Source organism: Osmerus eperlanus, chromosome 1 (genome assembly GCF_963692335.1).
Source record: "Osmerus eperlanus chromosome 1, fOsmEpe2.1, whole genome shotgun sequence".
In the NCBI taxonomy this organism is placed as follows: Eukaryota; Metazoa; Chordata; class Actinopteri; order Osmeriformes; family Osmeridae; genus Osmerus; species Osmerus eperlanus.
The window spans coordinates 10,389,838-10,409,756 of record NC_085018.1 but is presented as its reverse complement, the minus strand read 5'-3'; the positions used below and the strand labels follow the sequence as shown (position 1 = coordinate 10,409,756).

General features: G+C 47.0%; 1 protein-coding gene across 2 annotated transcripts; it reads right to left on the bottom strand.

Annotated features, from left to right (window-relative positions):
• Window positions 1-881: 881 nt before the first annotated feature.
• slc38a3b (solute carrier family 38 member 3b) lies at window positions 882-19,499 on the bottom strand. Of its 2 annotated transcripts, XM_062458329.1 has the most exons (17): window positions 19,310-19,499; window positions 13,584-13,767; window positions 13,132-13,152; window positions 12,889-12,973; window positions 12,621-12,736; window positions 10,382-10,455; window positions 10,175-10,267; window positions 9,451-9,532; window positions 7,065-7,147; window positions 6,469-6,527; window positions 5,941-6,117; window positions 5,711-5,790; window positions 5,491-5,591; window positions 4,976-5,100; window positions 4,716-4,860; window positions 4,059-4,162; window positions 882-3,925 (listed from the first exon to the last, which is right to left on the bottom strand). In XM_062458329.1, the coding sequence occupies exons 2-17, from the start codon at window positions 13,685-13,687 to the stop codon at window positions 3,821-3,823; spliced, it is 1,554 nt and encodes a 517-aa protein (XP_062314313.1). In that variant the 5' UTR covers window positions 13,688-13,767; window positions 19,310-19,499; the 3' UTR covers window positions 882-3,820. The 2 variants fall into 2 exon arrangements, with proteins under 2 accessions (XP_062314313.1, XP_062314318.1); XM_062458334.1 differs by lacking the exon at window positions 13,132-13,152.
• Window positions 19,500-19,919: the final 420 nt, after the last annotated feature.

Sequence of the window (19,919 nt, the reverse complement as noted above, 5' to 3'; positions counted from 1 at the left end):
TTTCGTGAATTAAAATAATTATCCATAGCGTAGGCTACGTTATGAAATACACATGTACACAAATACACATGCTGAATCGTTTTTCATTTAGACAAGCCATGACTGGAACATGCCATTTTCCCTAGATGAACTGTAAGACCGCCTTCTCCATGTTCTGGTGTTAATAGATTCCACACTGGATCTAGGTCAACATAACCTGCAGGTTATCTCATCAGAGAAAGATGAGAAAAAAAGAGAGTAGTGCAAGTCATAAAGATCATGTGTGTGTTTGCTTTAACTCACATCCATTTTTTAAATGTATTTAGCAGTCGCTTTTATCCAAAGCGAGAGCTTTACAAAAGTGCATAGGTCACTGATTATAACAACGAGATAGCCCCAAACATTGCGGGTATCCAAAACATGAAGCATGCATTGTGAAAAACCAAATAAGTCCCAAAGGGAAGAACCATAAGAGCATATAGTTACAATTAAACAACATGAACGTCAATCTTCCCATGGAAAAATATTATTTGTACATTACAGAACATTTCAATAAATAATATTAATGTTACTGTTTAATTTAAACTACAATGTTAAAGCCTAATCATTTACCATAGGGAGTACTGCACCCCCCCCCCTACTTTGTGTTTTGATTCGCCTCCAGGAGGCCACCCAACAACTTCCTTCTGCCACCCCATTGCCACCACGAATGAAAATCTAGATCCGCCCCTGGTGCTACACAGTTGCAACTTAACAGTAACAAGTCTCCCTTTACACCCTAAACATACTTGATTCCCTTCGCTTTTCTGCCCAAAAAACCTGAACATCTGAAGGAAAAATTATAAGCATTTAGCAGAAAAAAAGTATAATAAAAAGCCAAAGATAGAAGACGAGAGACACAATTGTAAAAACATCTACATTTGTTTTATTGTCAAACTAAAACGGTCGCTGCTATTTACACTATACAAGCTAGATATGCATCACGAATATAAAGGGTTTACATTTATATACATTATTTATATAAGCCACCTTATAAGCCCAAAATCGATATATAACTTGTTATTCACCCTAGTCTTTTAATTTTCTTGAAAATAAATCACAATGTTTTAACAAGAAATATAACAAAATATTAATAGGTATAAATCAGTTTAAGTAATATGTGAATCCAGGCTTGCAGTTGGAACAATGGCTGATGTATAACTGATGTGCTTCATCTTAAGTTGAAGGTATTTCCAAGAGAAACAGGTAAGTAGATATCTTTGTAAAGAGGCATATGTCAATGTTTTATCCCCCAGTACCTTGGCATGATGACCAGTTTAAAAAACAGGATTGAGCTAGGCACATTAAAAAACAATTCAGTTTAGTCATGGATAAGTAAAATAAACACATTTTAAATTATAAGTGAATGAATACACAGAACGCAATTTCCCCTGTAGTGTATAAGTGTATAAAAATGTCTTATTGGCTAAAGAAATATTTGAGGTTAGAAATGAAATTACAACAAACATACAACCATCATTTTGTGGATGAAACCTCTGTATTGAATATTGTTAAACTCTTAACTGGAGACCAACATCTCAGGAAATGATCTTGTGCTTTTGAATATATATATATTGCTGTATCAACATGTAGTCACTTCAAGGACTGGGGTCAGAGGAGTTAACCAAACTGACATCTCTTCATGTAAGTATTGAGTAATGATAATGCTGATAGCTTGTAGAATAATACAAATGGTAGCGTTATAACATGGAGAGCTAGACAGAACAATACAATACCTTAATTAATCTTCTTCTACAAATCATTTACCATTTCTTCAATGTTTCAAAACCTGGATTTACAAAGCCACACTGTTTTTATAATACGGCACCAAACATATAAGCCTAAGTCATACTGACACAGGTATTATAGTAGATGGAGCATTGACATAAATGACGGTTCATTGAGCCAACTACTAGAAAGGGCTGCTTCCACACACGCCACTTCAACCACAGGATCAATCACTCAACAGGTCTTCAAAGCGATATCAAGAGACCACCAAGACAGGTCCAGCAACTTCAACAGATCACAAAACACATCTCTCATATAGTGTGGCAATGCGAAAGTGAAAACAGCCTGTAGACACCACCGAATCATAACATTGAATTTCTATTTGTTTCTTGGATTACACGTCACTCAATTGAACATGGATGTAGAGGTGGGCAATGAGAACGGTTTGAAACAGGTAGCCTTCTACTGCCACTGTATGCTGTGTCGGCGCATGGACTTCATAAGAGGAAGCAAGACATCGCTAAAAGGTTGCCCAAAGCAAAACACCATGTTTTGCTTTGGGCATCGAGAAGCATACCTCCTGAGCAGCCGATGGTAGTTGAGACATTGAGAGCGAGACCTCTTCACCCACAGAACCATGACCAGTTAGAAAGAGGGTGCCTCCTATCTCATTTGGTCATGATTGGGGTTCACAAGGTCTCACCTCAATCGAAAGATGTCAGACGTATAAAATACATCGGCCAACATTGTACGTACTCTTATTTACATAGCATTATTATATTTGAATTCATTGCAGCAATTGTTATGCATGTAGGAATACTTAAATACTTCTAATTCATTTTGTAAACTTCTATGGGTTTTGTGTGGTTCATATTTATTGTGAAATGTGTCCTAATATACTGACAGTAGAAACCTAGTAATTACTCTTATGTATACCGTGCTAAGAATCTTAGGATGTACTGCCCACCCTTGTAAATAAAGTCTGTTTTAAACTCTGCGCCCTCAAAGCTTCAAAGCAGTGTAGACTGTCACATATCATACAAATCACATAAGAGCAGACTGTGCATCTACAGATACCTGATCATAGTTAAATACTCGGTTCTGTTCTCCAATAGCCTACATTGTGAAATTACAACAAAAAACATTGATATAGTTAAATAAATATACATTTCAGTTTCACGATATGTGTGTGGTACACACTGCAAATCTAGAGTTCCATACCACATGCATTTGGGACCTTAGCCTTGACCAACACCTACCACCATATACTTTCCTTTGGCACATAATCAACAGAGATATACATTGCGTTCCTATGCAAAATAGGAAATAAACAGCCAATCAGAATAGCTGAAAACTCCTGTGTCACACGGTGAGTAGGACAAACACCAGAAGGTTAGAACACTCCATCCAGCCTTTCTTAAACCCTTCTCTGTCCAGTGATACCACTCGTGTGCAGAACACCAATGAACAGCGAATAGAATCATCAGAGTGGTTCTGCACACAAAAACATTTGTCTGACTTCCCTAACCGTGTGTCGTTTTTTGGCCCTCCCGTTTCCCTTCCAGTATAAAATCTAACTGCGCTTCGGTACAGTACTAGCAGTGGGTAACTCACCAGGAGGTCAGACGGTCACCTGGGGGTTGGAAGAGATAAATAAACTCTGTGAGGGGGGGAGGGGACGTGTGTGGGAGGAGGGGATGGGAGGGAAGTGAAAAGCTTGGCTGATGTCTGTGATGGCCCGACTGAAGCGCTGTCCCACTCATAGATATCGATTTGAAACAAAATACCCTGTTCACTCCTGATTATGAATCACGTCTTCGTCGTTAGCAACCACTTTGCTGTGTTCAAGTGCGTACGGTGAATGTGATCGAAATATCTCTTGGCTTGAGCCATTCGTCGGGCAAGATCAAGGTAGGTCCTGGAGCCCGCCCCTCCCTGCCTTTGCACCCACCCCCCTCCCACCTATGAGTGGATCACACATCCATTACAATACACCCTTATAAAATCATGAACTTTCCATCCCCAAACTTTTCACCCATTCCCTAACCCCACCCACAAACACACACAGCGGCCCCTAGTGGCCACCCCCTGCATTGCTGCTCCCTGTTGTCCAATCAATGATGATGAAGCTCAAACTCATTGTCATGAAGAGGACGCCCAGGCCGGCAAAGCAAGCAGCCTAAGACAGGAGAGAGAGAGAACAGCCAAATCACGGAGTGTTCCAGAACAGTCATTCGAATAGCAAGTGGTGCTCAAGTAGGGAGGATACTAGGTCATTGAAATAACTAGGACGCTAAGTTGTTGGAGCTCACCACTATCTTAGGAGTGGAGTTCATGGGTTCCCTGTCCGTGGGTACGATGCGGATGTAGAAGACAGCTGGGAAGATGAAGATGAGGCAGGGGGCAGATGTAGCACCTGAGAGGAAGAGGAAGAGGGAGGAAGGCATGAGTGGAAAAGGGTCAAGGCTACACAGCCTTGACAACCACGTTAGCAGGAAAGGGGTGCTGTACATATATCGTGTAAACAAGGTTTCATGTGACAGAACAGGGACCAAAGCCAGTCTCCTCAGTTGGACTGTGTGGGTGGGTGTTTAAGTGAGGTCCCTGAACCCTCACCTCCACCACATTGACCCCTGTCCACTCAAATCGATCAACAAAATATTGACTAAGGTCTTCCTTTTATCACTATTTAAACAACCGGTGGTCAAACGTGGTTTATTTTGCTTTTGAGGCAAGGTCGACGACACAGACACTAAACAGCTAGAAAAGGAAAACAACTACCTCACATGTTTCTAGTAATATTCAATATATCCAAACAGGTACACATATTCATTGAAACGTGTGCTGGAACAACATCTGGTACTCTGGTGCAAAACATCTTCATGGTTCGACACCCTACGAGTGTGAACCCCAGCCTAGTCACCTCCGGGCTCCCCCCTCCTCATCCATAGGGGAACGACGCTACTCACCAATGATCCCAAAGATCCCCAGGATGTTGGGGGCGAAAATGACCAGCATGTTGATCGTGGAGAGCAGGATGACGGCGATGGCGACGTGACGCAGCCAGTTGAAGGTCTTGTTGGGGAACAGCATGTGCTGGATGGCCCTGCGTACCTGAGCAGGGGAGGGGAGTCGGGGCAGCACGTTACGAGACCGGGTCGTCCTGCCTGCCGGCGTTTCCTCCCGGCGCTCGCAAAACACACGCCGCGCGTGCCGTGATGTCACTTACCGGGAAGAGGACGATAGGGACGGTCAGGGTGACGGCGGTGAGGACGGCCAGCCGCACGCACAGCATCAGAGTGTCGTAGGGGTCGATTCGGCTGTAGGTGTGCAGAAGCTCCGGCTCCACCTTCCCTGTAGACACGCACGAGGGGTCAGAGGTCAGACCACATCCGCCTTGCAACGGATGAGACTTCCATTCCGGTAACAGCGTGTCGTATTGTTTCCCGTTTCGTTGTTTCCTGGAATGACCACAAGGGGGAGCTCGGCTCCCCTCTGGGACTCGAGGAATCCACCTGCCATAATGAAGCGCTCCAGGGGGAGTAGTTATTCCCCATCCTAAAACTATTACCACCACAGCAGTGCGCAGACACACACGAGAGAGATAGATGATTGCATCGACAGCACACATTTGATCTTCCTTTATTCATTCAGAGTGTCTGGCCCGACGACAGGATGTAACTGCCAGACGCCCTTGTAAACAGAGCCCCGCGAGAAAAAGGATTAGGGGGTTAAAGGTCTCACCATAGAAGGTCAGGTAGCCAAACAGAGCGGCCAGAAAGTACATGGTGTACATGACCAGGATGGAGATGTTGGACACGTGCTGCATCCTCTTCTGAGTGGGGCTGCAGGCACACAGCAGGGAAGAGGGACGGCTCAGTATGGCCACACAGCACACCAGCTGAGACTGGAACATAGGAGGGCGTAGCATGGTGCAAGGCAGGGCAGGGCAGGGCACACTCACTTGCGCAGCTCCGTGTAGATAGGCAGGACCTCGGGGTGGCACACGAAAGCAAAGGCCAGGATGGGGATGGTGTACGCCGTCTGTGTTAACACACAAACACATTCATGTTGTTCTCCAACAGGTCCACATGTACACCGGGGTCTCACAGTACCCTACGCTGAGCATCCTCGGGACAATGAAGTCGAAGTCGTCCGTGGCTGAATCGAGGTTCTTCCACCCCGCCGGCCTACCTGTGAGTTGATGGTGAACATGCGCGGGCCGCAGTGGGAGTCGTCCACCTCGTGGACCAGGCCGTTGTGGTAGCCGAGGCCGTGGGCGTCGGCTGAGTCATTGAGGTGGAGGTGAGCGGTGTGGTTGCCTGCAAACTCCTCAAAGGGACAGGGGATCTGGAACTTTTTATAGATGACCTGCAGGGAGATGGGGGGGGGGGGGGGGGACACAGGTAGCGGAAACACATCAAGGTGAGCAAAGTCACTTCGTAGCGGGCGGTACAGAATGACCAGAGAGAGGAGAAGCCAGAACTACATCGGGGGGAAGAAGGGGAAAATGGCTGAGCCGATTTCGACAGATCTGAGTGAGTTCGACACTTTCTGGTCTTTGTCTCTGTGAATCCTAAGCTGCTCAGATATTTGAGTCCCGTCACGCACAGCCAAAATGCAGAGCCTGAAGAGACTTGCTGTGCACCCTGAAATAGACCTCCCTTCAGTAAGTCTAATAACAACGTGCTGGAGCTGTGGAGCGGCGATCAGGCGACTTACAGCACTGAGGAAGAATACCATGCAGCTGAGTGAGAAACCACTGGTGTAGCCAAGGTAACCTGGAGGGAGGAGGACACAAGTCAATAAGACAGCTGCACCAGTGACATGCTCTCTTCAGAGACAGACAGAGAGAGAGAGAGAGAGAGAGAGAGAGAGAGAAGGAGAGAGAGAGAGAGAGAGAGAGAGAGAGAGAGAGAGAGAGAGAGAGAGAGAGAGAGAGAGAGAGAGAGAGAGAGAGAGAGAGAGAGAGAGAGAGAGAGAGAGAGAGAGAGCGAGGGTGTGTGGTGGTGCTTGTGTATCAGTGGTCTCAGCTGTGTTAAGTCTCTGGACCCACAACATGCCTCAAGGCTCTATGAAGAATCCAAGGAACAAATTGGGCACCTGGCATTTCCACAGCATCATTTACACTAAGGGTTGGATTAGGGTGTGTGTTTGTGTGTGTGTGTGTGTGTGTGGGGGGGGGGGGGGGGGGGGGTGGAAGTAAGAGTAGCTCATTGGCTGCTCTGGCAGGTGACTTTAATGTTTACAGGACCCTTGATTGGCCCTTGAGCAGGTAACATGGGCAGAGGAGGGAAGGTAACCAGGTATAGACCCACCGAGTTGTTTCATCAGGGCCAGAGGAAGGATGATGCTGATGGAGACCATGACCACCAGGTAGTTACCATTCAGGTACCACAGACTAGAGAGGGAGCACAAAGGAGGGGGGGGGGAGAGGTTATTAAACAAATAATAAGAGGCTAAATGATCACTTTGAGTGTCAGGATAATAGTCTGTCTGATGACACTGGTCGGTCAAAGCCATTGAAAACGTCGGTAAAATTAGAAACCACTTCATTAAAAGTGGAAAAAGGTCTCTCTTTCTGTATTGAATAAAGGCCAGCACTTATATAAGCCTGGTGAGTTGTGTGACAGTGTACAGTCCCTGTAAGGAAGGCATAACGAAGGTTGAGTGTCAGCACGCTGAGCTTGTTGCTGAGTGATCTATCACCCCGTTCCCACGCACGCCTCCCTAATGCTGGCAGCTCTCTGGCAGCTCTCACGGTCCACAGATCTCCCACACCAACACAAAAACCCGACCATCTCCCCCCTCGCCCCATATCAACCCAAACACCCTCAAGTCCCAAGCATCCTTCCCCTCGCCCCACGCCAACTCAAACACCCTGAAGTACCAACCAGCCCGCCGACTGCCCCTTATTAACCCGACCACCCACCCCTCCTCTCACCCCTTCCCAACCCAAACACCGTCAAGTACCAACCATCTCATCCCTCACCCCACACCAACCAAGACACCCGCTGATGGCCATCTGCCCACACACAAACATGCTTTCCTCTTACAGGTCTGTACAGCTGGAGGGTAGTACATGTGAGGGCAGGTCTGGGCCAGGTCCCAAATAGACAACAGCTGGGTGACTGGAACAAGACACAGGAGGTGCAGAGGGCCAGGAGAGAGACAAGACCAGGATTGAAACACACACCCATGGAGACAGACAGACAGGGCAGGGATAACCAGGGCCTCAACTAAACATTATCAGGGGCACGGCCGTGACCACTATCGTGGTCAGGCATAAGTCTAAAGTACTTACAACAGAGGCCTTGTGAAGCTCATTGTCTCCTAAAGCCAGGGTGTCAACTACCTTTCAGAGCCGCTTCCCCATGGTTAAGCTGCTAAGCCTGTTATTCTAAACTACATAAACTACAAGGCATTACACAGGGCACGGCACTATGAGCAGCCATGTGTATGTGCGTGCGTGTGTCTGTGTGTTCATAAGACCTTTAAAGACTTCCTCAACACCAGAGAGAGTCACACGAATCCTCAGTTATGACATGTCAGGAACCTTTGGTGACCGGGTCACTTACCGGTCACTTTATTAAAGATCTGCTCTGGGTCATCCCCCACACCGCTCCAACAACCTAACCTTCTCTCAACCTTCCTGTTGGCCCTCTCTTCATCGCTATATTGTTGTGCATTCTTCTGATGCCTCCCTTCCAGATCCCCGCTCCTGTTCCCCTGTCTGTTCACAGTTTGAGTGAAAGGGCCTAATCCTGCCATCAGCCACACAACATGAATCACTGTTAGTCCAGGTCTATTTAAAGAGTCATAAACACACCACACCACCCCCAACTCAATCCTTCCTCCTCTACAGACGTCACTGGCCTTAAAACACCCGGAGAGGGGGAGATTCTGGAGGGGGGAGTCTGTTTGGGGTCGGGCCAACCTGTTCTTGCATGTGACCTTCACCGCATGGCAGCCTATTCAGCCCGTCCATGTCACCTGAGGAGCGCACATGCACGCACGCACACCAATACTCTGATCACTTCCCTGTCCCTTAGTGAACATGCTTTCGTGTTTCCGAACTCTCAAGACCCACTTCATCAAGAAGCTGCATACAGGCAGAAAAGATCCATCTTGTACACATGATATAGCCTTTGCATGGGCTTGTACAAAAAATAAACACTAGGACAGAGGACAAACTTGAGACTTTGGGACAGAACAGATAGTCCAGCCAATGATCAACAGATTTGATATATTTGATATATATATTTGATATATATCAAATATATCCTATGGCAGGAATTCTGTTCAGCTTTCCAAGGTCTCCAGGGCGTCTGTCATACCACTGCTATCACAGCACCGCTGTTTGGAGTGGTTGTTACAACAACCTGGAGTAGGAGAAAAAATTGATACAAGCATTCCTGAAACCCATGCATGCTGTCTATGACCAATGCTGGCTGCTGACCAATGACAGCTCCTGCCTGTGTCACACCCATCTTGTTGACCAATCGGGTGGTCGTGAGTCTGGGACGAGACTACCCGCCGCTCTAGAGCCAAACCTCAACAGACATCCCAACCACAGCCAGGCGGGCTGTCATGTTCGGCTACAGCAGGCAGTAGTCACATGGACACAGGGAGGGGCCTGGCACTCTTCCTTACCTGGAGAGGAAACCTGATTGAGTTATAGCGGGGACCAATGAGAGTACTTACTCAGCGGTAGGATCCTCCTTCAGGAAGGTCTGTAAGACCAATGGAAACTCAGACTTGACAATGTAAAGGTAGCTGGACATGGCTGTGGAGGGCAGAGACACAGACTGTGAGCTACAATCAGTGATCAAATCCAATACTTGTTACACCTACCGGTGACGCCTTTAGTAAACACAACACACTTCCGAACATTTGACAAACCTTCGAGAATTTTGAAATGACATCCAAGTTCATACCTTGCCAAGGAAAATCATTTCATAACAATGGGTTCAATACACTTGAAGAGCTCAATCGTAATCCCATGAATAATGGCATTACACACATTCTTAGTGAGTGTGTGTCAAGACTTAGGTGTGCCTCGTCCCTGCCCTGATTTGAAGCTGCCCCTTGGTTCCTGCCAGTGTGTGTTACAGAGGTCCACCTGACCTGCTCCCGTGCCAGTCGTTCTCTGCAGCAGGAGTCAGTGAGAGAGAAGCCCAGCAAGCTCCACTTTAAACTGAGTGCAGAGGAAGAGTCTGAAGGAGCCTATACCGTCACCAACAGCTGTTTACCGACTGCAAGGCTGGCCTATCTCACAAATCAGTATACTGAAAGCATTGGCTCTAATCCAAAGCATTGACTATGAGTATGAGGACTAGTGTTAGGGTAGGTTAAGGTCAACTATCCCAGTGGCATGGCTACTGCAGGCTGAGGAAAGCAGAGGCTCCCCCAGCACAGACCAGCTCACCTCCGATGTTCTGCAGTGTGATGGCGATACCGGCGGCCATTTTCCCCGGTGTTCCGAAGGCCCTGAATCCCAGCTCCTCGTAGGCTCGAATCCCTAGTTACAGAAAGACACTGGCATTAAGGAAGATATCGTAGCAATGGTATTATGTAGGAGAGGACTTTTCTCATCTATTTGGCCGGATTTCGGTGTTGCTGAGGCCAAACATACCCACAATGCCAGAGGATTTCAGCAGCAGGTGGATGGAGTAACAGGACAGGGCTGCCACTGCAGTCAGAAGAAACCTGGGAGAAGAGAAACAGAGAGAAGCCATTTTCGATTCAACGTTAGACTGCAGAACACTCCTATGCCTTCCTCCTGCTACCGCCTCTCCCACACATCTCGTCACCCCAACCTCCCTCTTCACAACACTGGACCGTTTCTGTAGCACTGACCCAGGGGACCACACAAATATGGAGTTCAAACTCATGTTGTAAAAGGCATCTGGTCCTTCTAAGGAGGACCAACCGAAGGAGAGATAGCATCGACAGAGATATCCACGTTCCACATATCCACCCCTGACGAATCAACTCTAAGAGAACAATGTCACCAAAGCAGTGTAACTATCATAAGGTGATTACTGTCTTATCAAGATCCTTGTCTTAACAACTTTGAACACTGCTTGGATCACACACCAATCCCTGTGTCCCACGACAGCCATGTGATCTCAGAGCTGAAACAAAGCTCACAGCGAGAGCTTGCTCAGCTTCTTCACACGGATGTCGTAACCCCATCCCCACAAAGAAAATGTTTAGCAAGGGAAAATGAGAGGCGATTCATGGATTACACAGCTCATTTAGAAACGGAGAGAACCCTGTTGAACTCAGTCTCAGTTCTGAAGGTCAGTAAGCCTACTCATGGATACATGGAGCATTTCCCACACCCTCTTTCTCCTCGCACTGCTGTGCCAACTAGACCACAGGGCCCTGGGTCACTTACAGCAACACTGACCCCTGGGTAACATAGGCCAGGACTCAATGTTCAGCATTCCTGCAGGGTCAGAGGTGGGTCCTAACCCCAGCACCTTTCCCAGACCTTCCAGGGCCAGCTCACTTCAGGCCACAGCAAGGCCTCATGGGGATGCGGAGCTTGACTCGTGACCCCAGCACGAGACACGGGAAGCAGAGGTTACGCCCTGGGAATTCTGCTGAGAGCTCACATGAGCCCTGTTCAGCTCCTCCACCACCAGGGCACCAGGACACTCAGAGCACACCCACACAGCACAGCTCCCCCTCTCCTCTAGTGTCAAACCAGGTGTGGGATTTCTCTACAGCTCTCCTGCCACCAGGGCCGACATGTCACATCATACAGTGGAACCTTCCGGCTGACTCCCTGGAGAAAGGGTGAGCTGTGTCAGTCATGCACCCTGTCGGACCAGTAGCTCCATGACAAGGACCTCTGGACGACCTCCAACCCTGCAGATGGGAACTGAACTGTAAAGACTACAAACTACAAAGATTGTGAGGAGATGGGGGTTATTGAAAGCTCACAGCTGGTTAAACTGTAGTTGTGGGAAGTCTCGTAAAGATCTGTCATGGTGCCATTCCAGATAGATGTTTCTCATGGTGATCGCACTGTGGTCTTGTATGTGCTGTAGGTGGAAGAGCGTTGTGTGGAAGGTTCTATGCTCTATCTTTAGATGAAACGCATGCAAGAATCCTTGGAATGGCTGTCACTGGATCAGGACTCAGGCAGTTCTCAGCACTGGAGCTGAAACTGTCCAATCCTCGTCCTCAGCCATGGCCACAGCCCCAGCCCTAGCCCTGGACCCAGTCTCAGCCCCACCCCCCAGACACAGCCCCAGCCTCTAGCAGTCTGCAGCTAAACAAACCAGCCTGGGTCTGAGGGACAACCAGGGTCACGGAGAAAGGAGCTGAGGGGGGGAATCATAGAACCCTCCACACAGGGGGCATGGCCATGGGAAGATGTGGGCGGGGCTATTCTAGGCTGTGGCCTTTCTGGGTCCTGTGTGTGTTCAGCAGGGCGGGGACCAGGGACAGACTGAACCCAGCAACACCCAGCACCACCCCATCCCTCGGTCACCCCGCTGCAGAGCCCACCCCCGTCGGGGCGATAGCATTCCTTGAAGCTCATAAATCTACAGTGAAGGTTGTGTGTGTCTATTTTCAACCCCCCAGCCCCCCCCCCCCCTATTCACTGCAGCCATGCTCGTCTCCAGGTCCTGTTCATATGTAAAAGCTATCACTCCTGAGCTAACAGGGCTTATATCACTACCAATGGACCTGCTGTGTGTACCACCAACTGAGTCATTAACAGTGGATTCAGTCTGAACTGGGGAGTCAGCACATGTCAAATGTTCTAGGTGTCTCTCAACTGTAAATTAAATATTTAGACTTGTGTATGTGCCAGAGTAGACATAGATAGACCGTCACATGACTGAGTGACTTACAGGAAGAGGAGGATGCCAGTATTAGCCATGGCATAGGCCAGTCCCAGGATCCCACTGCCCATGATGGCATTCCCCAGGTTGAACACAGACATGCCAAAAGAGGTCTTACCCTCAAACTGAAAAAAAAGAAACACAAAAGTCTTAAAAAAACATAAACATGTCAAAAATCACTAAGTAAAAACATCTATTGTCGTTCTTGAACGGTCAATGCAGACCTACAGTACAATGTACGTTGGTCCATTATGAGGAGACCGTTGGTCAAACTCACGTCAGTGAAGCGGGCTGGCTTCTTCCCATCTCCATTGGGCAGAAACTCCTCACTCTCTGCAATGATTCCGTCTCCCTCGTCGAATCTGGAGGTGAGAGGAAATGCTGTCGGTTAATAACGGAACCCAACTCAGACAAAATCAAATGTAAACAGTGCAAGCATCACACGAGAATGTTAATGGGGTAGTAATATCAGAAAGTCAGTAAAACGTCGAAAGATTCAGTATCAGCTATATGAACATACCTGACATTTGTAGTACCATTTCTGTACGGCACAACACAGGGTCCAGGTTGATGGCAGGCAGCACAAAAACAAGGCAAACATGCACTTAGAAACAACAGCTATCTCAGGAAATCAGCAAAAGGCTAGCAAACAAACACCATTCACTGCCCCTCATACCTGGTAAACACTTGACACACAGGGACAACTCAACACAGCACACTTGCAAAAGAGACCTACAGAGATAAGGCCAGCTGTCTTTAATGGTATATTTGTGTGTAAACCCTCAGCTTTTACATTATTGTGTCGACACTGACCAATAGCAAGTCTTGTACTTGGACTCATTCCCATGGCACAATCTCCTAGCATAACACAGACTAGGCACTGCAAGCTGTGTTAATGACCAGAGTCCACGGTAAAAGCCTCGGAGGTTCACTAAATCACACAAAGACTCCAAGAAAGAAGAAAGTACTCACGTATCTTCCTCAGGCATGGTCTTCATTGGCACGCACATGTCATCCCCCAGGTCATGACCTTTCCCATTGGGAAGGATGCTCATCTCTGATTGGGCACACTCCATGCTCCACGCAGCAGTTGGCCCAGAATGGTTAACGGTTGTGTGTGTTCAAAGGGTGTGTTCCTCTCCTGTCACTTGGATACCTGGAGCAAGCAGATAGGGGGAGACTGAAAATAAACGTTGGTTCCTTCACACGGACTGCATTCGCCGCTTGACAAACTATTGATTTTCCAGAACCGAGACAATAGGTAACGCAAACCCGTCGACGGCTGCAAGGGGTCAAGGGTCAAGGTCTTTTATGAGCGGCACATCGACGCTGTTTACTGATGGTGTTTCACACCGGGATGTCACATGCTCTGTTCTCATGGTCTCTGCTCCGGCCCCCGCGCTGACACTGTCGGTCACACACTCGCCTGGACACGCACACACACACACACAACCAAACGCACGATTGTGAAACCCCATTACGATCATGAGGCCCCTCATCTGGACGACGAGCGGTCGCCGCCGAACGACACAGCGCCAGGGACACTGACACATCCCGTTTCCAATCAGCATGGGGGTGAGCTCAGAGCCTGCGGAGGTCCCCTGACAATGGGACGGTTTTGTGAGCTGCTTCCGGGGAGAGTGTGGGTCAAACAGGAGACCTTTTGTCTCCCCGAGTGGACCCCGGAGCACATCATCTGTTGCTGCCGCCCGCCTCGGTCCTGGAGAGGGAGCTTGACGGATCACCCCTCCACTGCCAAGAGTGACACTGGAATGTGATTAGCATAAGAAAATGGAGCTATCGGGACCGTTAACGACTTTCTCAGATGTCCGAGTAGGTCATCAACATATCAATACCACTCCTAGCTCAACAGGTAGGGTTGAACCAAATTGACTCTAAATGAGGGCTATGGGGAACATGAGTCAGTTATCTTAAATGTATGTTACAAATACTATATTTCCCCATATGTGTCTGTGTTGCAGGATGGCCTGGCTGACTGGACCACTGGCTTAGATTGTATGTCGAGCAGCCCTGTCTTCGGTTATTACACATTAGGTGAGCCAGCAGAGTATATTTATATATTTGTATATTTGGTCTTGCCACTCTATCTATGGCCTTGGGTGGAAACACAGGTCATGGGCCAACCACACTTCTGACAGGACATATGGGAGATCACTTCAGGGTCAGTGATGTATGATAGAGGCCCATCAGGAAACAGGCTGGCAAAGCGATGGAGAGAGGTACAAATGAGCGACAGAACATCAGCTAGAGTGGCATCTACTTGAATCAAGGAACAGTCCAATTTAATGTATTCGTATGGGAATGTTGTCGTTTCATCATTATCTGAAGTTAAACTGTCTTTCCGTCCCCTTCAGACCAGAAATGATTGCTCATCTCTGGACACACAAGTCAATCTAAAGGATAATTATACGTAGCCCTAAATCTTACCCTAAGGACATGGAAAGAATACTGTTATTGTAGCCATCTAATCATTCCAAATCTACACCCGTGTCAAGGGGGTAGGAAATATTCTAGACAATTTCCTATGCATATTTATTGTGCATTTCCTGTCTCAAGATCTGGTTCCTATTCACTCCTCCCGCTCCCATTCTCTCCCCTCTGGACACAGATGTCAAAAGTCAGACCCAGAGCAAATATTTGCATATGTCTTCAGTTCATTTTCCAGGACAAACCTTGTATGGACTTTAACATGATCTTAACAGACAGAAGCAATAGTCCCACTGCGAAATGTGCTCTTATGTGAACACGCACAATTCACAAGTTTGCAGCCTGTAAGCCAGTTTCAACACAAGTGTGTCACTACATTTCATGACTATTATATGAAAGCCTTTCTCTGGTCCAGTGTAAGAATGTGTTATGTAGAGTTGTGAATAGTTCCCAAAGGTCCAGATAAGCCGCGCCATAACTGGAGCACTGGAGTTAAATCTGAGCATACATGAAAGCATAGAGTGTGTAGTGTATTTATAGAGTTGGCAGTACAACCTGTCCATGTCTTTCACTTTCTGCCCCCTATAAGTACGCAGGTAATATCTGTCTGTAACTATTACTACTTCCACCACAGACATGTGAGTATGTATGTCTGCATGTAACATGCAACTATGTTCCCTTAACTGCAGCACGGGTCATTCTGTCATTTGCAGACTAGATGCCAGAAGCTTCTTAGAACCTGGCAGTGAACAGTTGGCAATTAACGTCACCGACAGTAGATTGTTGCTACGCTGGGTGAGTCAGACAGGAGTGGTGGTCACTATAGGTGACCGTGGGTAGCTTTTCCACCCGAGTAAACATAATGACTCAGTATTGACGGAAGACAAAGACAGCCTTGCAGCTGTTAGCAGGGCCTAACGATTAGACCAAGGCTGCCAGCGTGGTAAGTTCAAGTTCACGATGAGTTTAATAGCTCAGTCCAATGAAAGGCTCCACCAACCCTGGAAATGTGCACCTTACCCTTGTCCTCATCGTGGTGACAAACCAGTAATGTGCTGTCCCTGTGGGCTACAGGATACGTTCAGGGTTCAGCAGGCTGCTTCGGTTCCCTCGTCCATATCCGTCTCCTTACATCCTGAAATACCACACCATATACTCTGCATCCGCCTCTGAAGGGGGGCTCATTCCAGACCCTGCCACTGTCTCTGGGTGGGGGGTGGGTCCTAGAGGAGAAAGTATTGGCATGGAAGGCAGCTGGGTTGTAGATGAGGAGATGCCTGTGTTGTGGTGTGTCAGAGGCAGCAGACACGAGGGCCCTGGCCCGAGAGCCTGGCACCGCCAGCTCCTCACCACTCTCAGCCCGCTGGAGGCAGAAGGGCACACGGTCCCTAGCCATGCCAGGACCACGGCCCTCCACCTTTTAACAGGTTGACAAACGAGCTGTAGGAATGAGCCAGGGGGTTCTCTTATAGGGAAATGATATCAAGCCCACTGAAGAGAGTCCTGGTGTCTTGCTCCGTGTGTAGCGGTTGTGTGGGTCCACAGGGGAAGCAGTGGTCCACTCAGCAGCCCACATCACGGGGAATATAAAGTTGATTGTCTGAAGGACAGAGGTTCCCCTCAATTACAAGGAAAGACAAATCACTTGTAGTCAAGCGCCCACCAGACTAGAGGCCTTTAGAGACGACGACAACACACCGACTACTAGCGCCTTCGGTGTGCTGTGTTCCACAAGCTGAGTATGTCGTGTAGGCTGATGAGAAGAAGAACCGAGCGACACAACCAGACATCCCCTCATCTTCCCCTGTGTCAAAGTAGATCCAACGAGACAAGCAGAAAGCCCAACGACCGCCATTCTAATCACAAATACAAACCAAACAAGCACACCCAGTACAGGCACACATTTGTTACACCAATTACACAATGCATTTTCACGACCAGGAACCCAAATCATGAAGTACTGCAAACTATTATTAGCCTTCGTGCTGAGCAAAGAAGAAGAAACCAAGGAATCACACCCTGATCTGCACAGTAGTCCTCACTTATGCCCAGATCAGTTTACATGTCAGCGTGAAGGGCGACTAGCATCAAGGTAGAACGCCACTCTGTTCTAAGAAAAGGGTGTCTTGTAAAGTCCTTGTTGGCCACAGGGGGCAGCACTAACAGTTAGGCGCTTGACTTCAGTTGAAACTTGGAACGCGACATTGGGTCGGAGCCTAGGTCAGGTCAGCTGTGTGGCTGACATGTGGGTCTCTGCCAAGGTCTGAGTCACACAGTTTTATGCCCTGTATCTATGCCAATAATGACATAAAACCATCAACAAAGCCAGGTGACTGTCCTGTGACTTCCACATAAATACATAATGTCACATGGCAAGGTCAGGTCCAACTTCACCAAGGGCCACAGTAATGGTGATGGTAATAATAGCTCTTGCGTTTGACAACTCTGCTGGGCTGGCTCACACAGAGCTATTCACAGGGCTCTTGAGGCTGATAGGGGAGCGCAGCTGGCTCCTTCCCATCCAGTCAGGACAGGCCCATCACCCAGCTTTCCAATCCAATTCTCAGAAGCTCACTGGCTGGTCAACCATTCAGCAGAACAGCCCCATGTCCTAGCTGGGGTCAATAACCCTGCTTATCTGCCTGTTATCTGCCTTGTGAACCCTGCCCGTCCACCGGACCCTCTCCTCCTGCTCAGGTGCTATGAGTGTTTCGATAGGGGCCAAAGTCAAAAACATCTAGTCTACCTCCTGCGCCTCACATCATGGGGCATTCTGCCACAAGCGCTAAAGACCAGTGCAAATACATCTCCTATCAACAGTCACACTAAAACAATGTGTACATTACATATAAGGCTATAGGAGCTGAAAAGGAGCAAAAGGAATAGTTAAATGACTCAAATATATTCATTCATATGAATGACATTAATTTAAGCCAAGAGGCCCTGCCTTCCCCAGCTGGGATTCTGATGGATAGCGTTCTGGTGCACATGCGTCCTAGGGTTCACATGCAGGCTCAGCTGCTGGACAGATGAGCAGGACATGGCACAGATGGTACGGGGCTAATGTGAGAATAGGAACAGGTGATTTGGTGACCATCATACAGGGTCGACTAAGAGTTTTGACTTCACAATCACCATCGCTACATATTCAGTGCTAATTCTGATATTGGGGTGGAAAATGTACAACAAATGTTTGACAATTGCCTGAGGGGGGTGCATAACAAATTGATAACACAAATTAAACAGTACTACGTATTCTACCACGCTACCAAAACACAAATTTCAGCGACACCGCTCAACAGCGCATGGCATTTTATTATGTTTCCAAATTGTTGATAAACTTAAGTTAAGTTGCATGTGTGACGGGGATTTTAGTTGTAAAGTTTCGAGTTTGGGACAATCTTTGGAATTATTTACATGATTTGTTTTATGTCATATTTCTGGAGGCGAGGTTCTCTAGGATAAGGTAGACGTATCCTGTTTACCCGCCCCTTGTTCATCACATTCCACATGGCTGTTAGCTCACATTACAAAAAGCTGAAAGGCAAAAAGCTAGGAGTTCTTCCTCTTTGATAAATGCACGGATCAAAATAGGCTCCTATACCATTTGTATTCGCGCAAGATTTTGAAAAAGTGATCAACTCCAAAACGAGTTGGGATTGTATTCGAACAAAATAGGCTACTGATCTCTATTGGTAAGTGTAGCCTACCAAAATCACGTGTAAATATCCACGCTGTTATTTATTTTTAAGGTCTCGTCATCTACCTACTTGTAACGCCAAATTAATCAACGACATTGTTGAATTCAAAGACAACAAAAGTGTTCAGACAAACTATCATTTGAGTATAAGAGACACTAAGAATAACACATGTTACAAACAATGAAACAATCTGACGATTGACTCCTTAAGGCACATGGTGACATTTGCGCTTCTTACTCATTGCAGAAGGATGCACTTTCTTCGATTAAAATATATTCTAAAGATACACAAGGAATGTACTCAATACTCCTTATTAAACCATTATTCATTCATGTTATAATACATATATATAGGCTACATTTAAGTTTTTCCCATTTAGGCTACATCGATTTGTGGTGGGGACGTATTATTTATTGAGTTTACTCACCTCATCTATTCTAACACATGAAAATAAAAACGATAAATATGCATACACTTGCTAAACACATGTTACTTCTATAATCTACTGATGTGAAAATGTCCATTGTTGACTAAAGAACACAATCTTACCAATTGTAGAGTCGTGACGTTCTTGCTTGAGATCAATTCCGTAGATCAATAATACCCCCCAAAATATGAAGTTATTCTCTTTATTTTGTGTTAAACCTGCGGCTTATATTAAATTAAAGCTTTTGGATAATGCGCGCTCTCTATTTCCCTCTCGTATAAATTTTGTCGAATGAGAAATGGACGGCGTTTGTAAACGGGCTCTTACTGAGCTATGGGGGTCGTATTGGTTCCGCCTCCTTCGAGCTTACTGTCCTATTCGTTAACACTACTTTCTTTACGCGTGGCGGAAAAAGAGTTAGGCAACAGGCACCAGGCAGTTCTCTCTACCTTAGTCAATTTTCCCATACTTATAGTGTAGCTTATTTCTCTCTTTAGCACTGGGCAAATGTTCTTTAGTAGTACTTGGATTCCACAAAAACTGAGAACTATTCACGTTCCATAAATGGGGGTTTAACGGTTCCTAAAACCACACTTGCATATAGGAACTACCAACACTTGTTTAGTCTTCCATCATTTATGTATAGGGTATATGTTTATGCCTATACTCTTCAGCCTGTCGACAAAGGGTACTAGTCCTCTGGACATTTGACATCCAGGCCTTTGTCAGGAG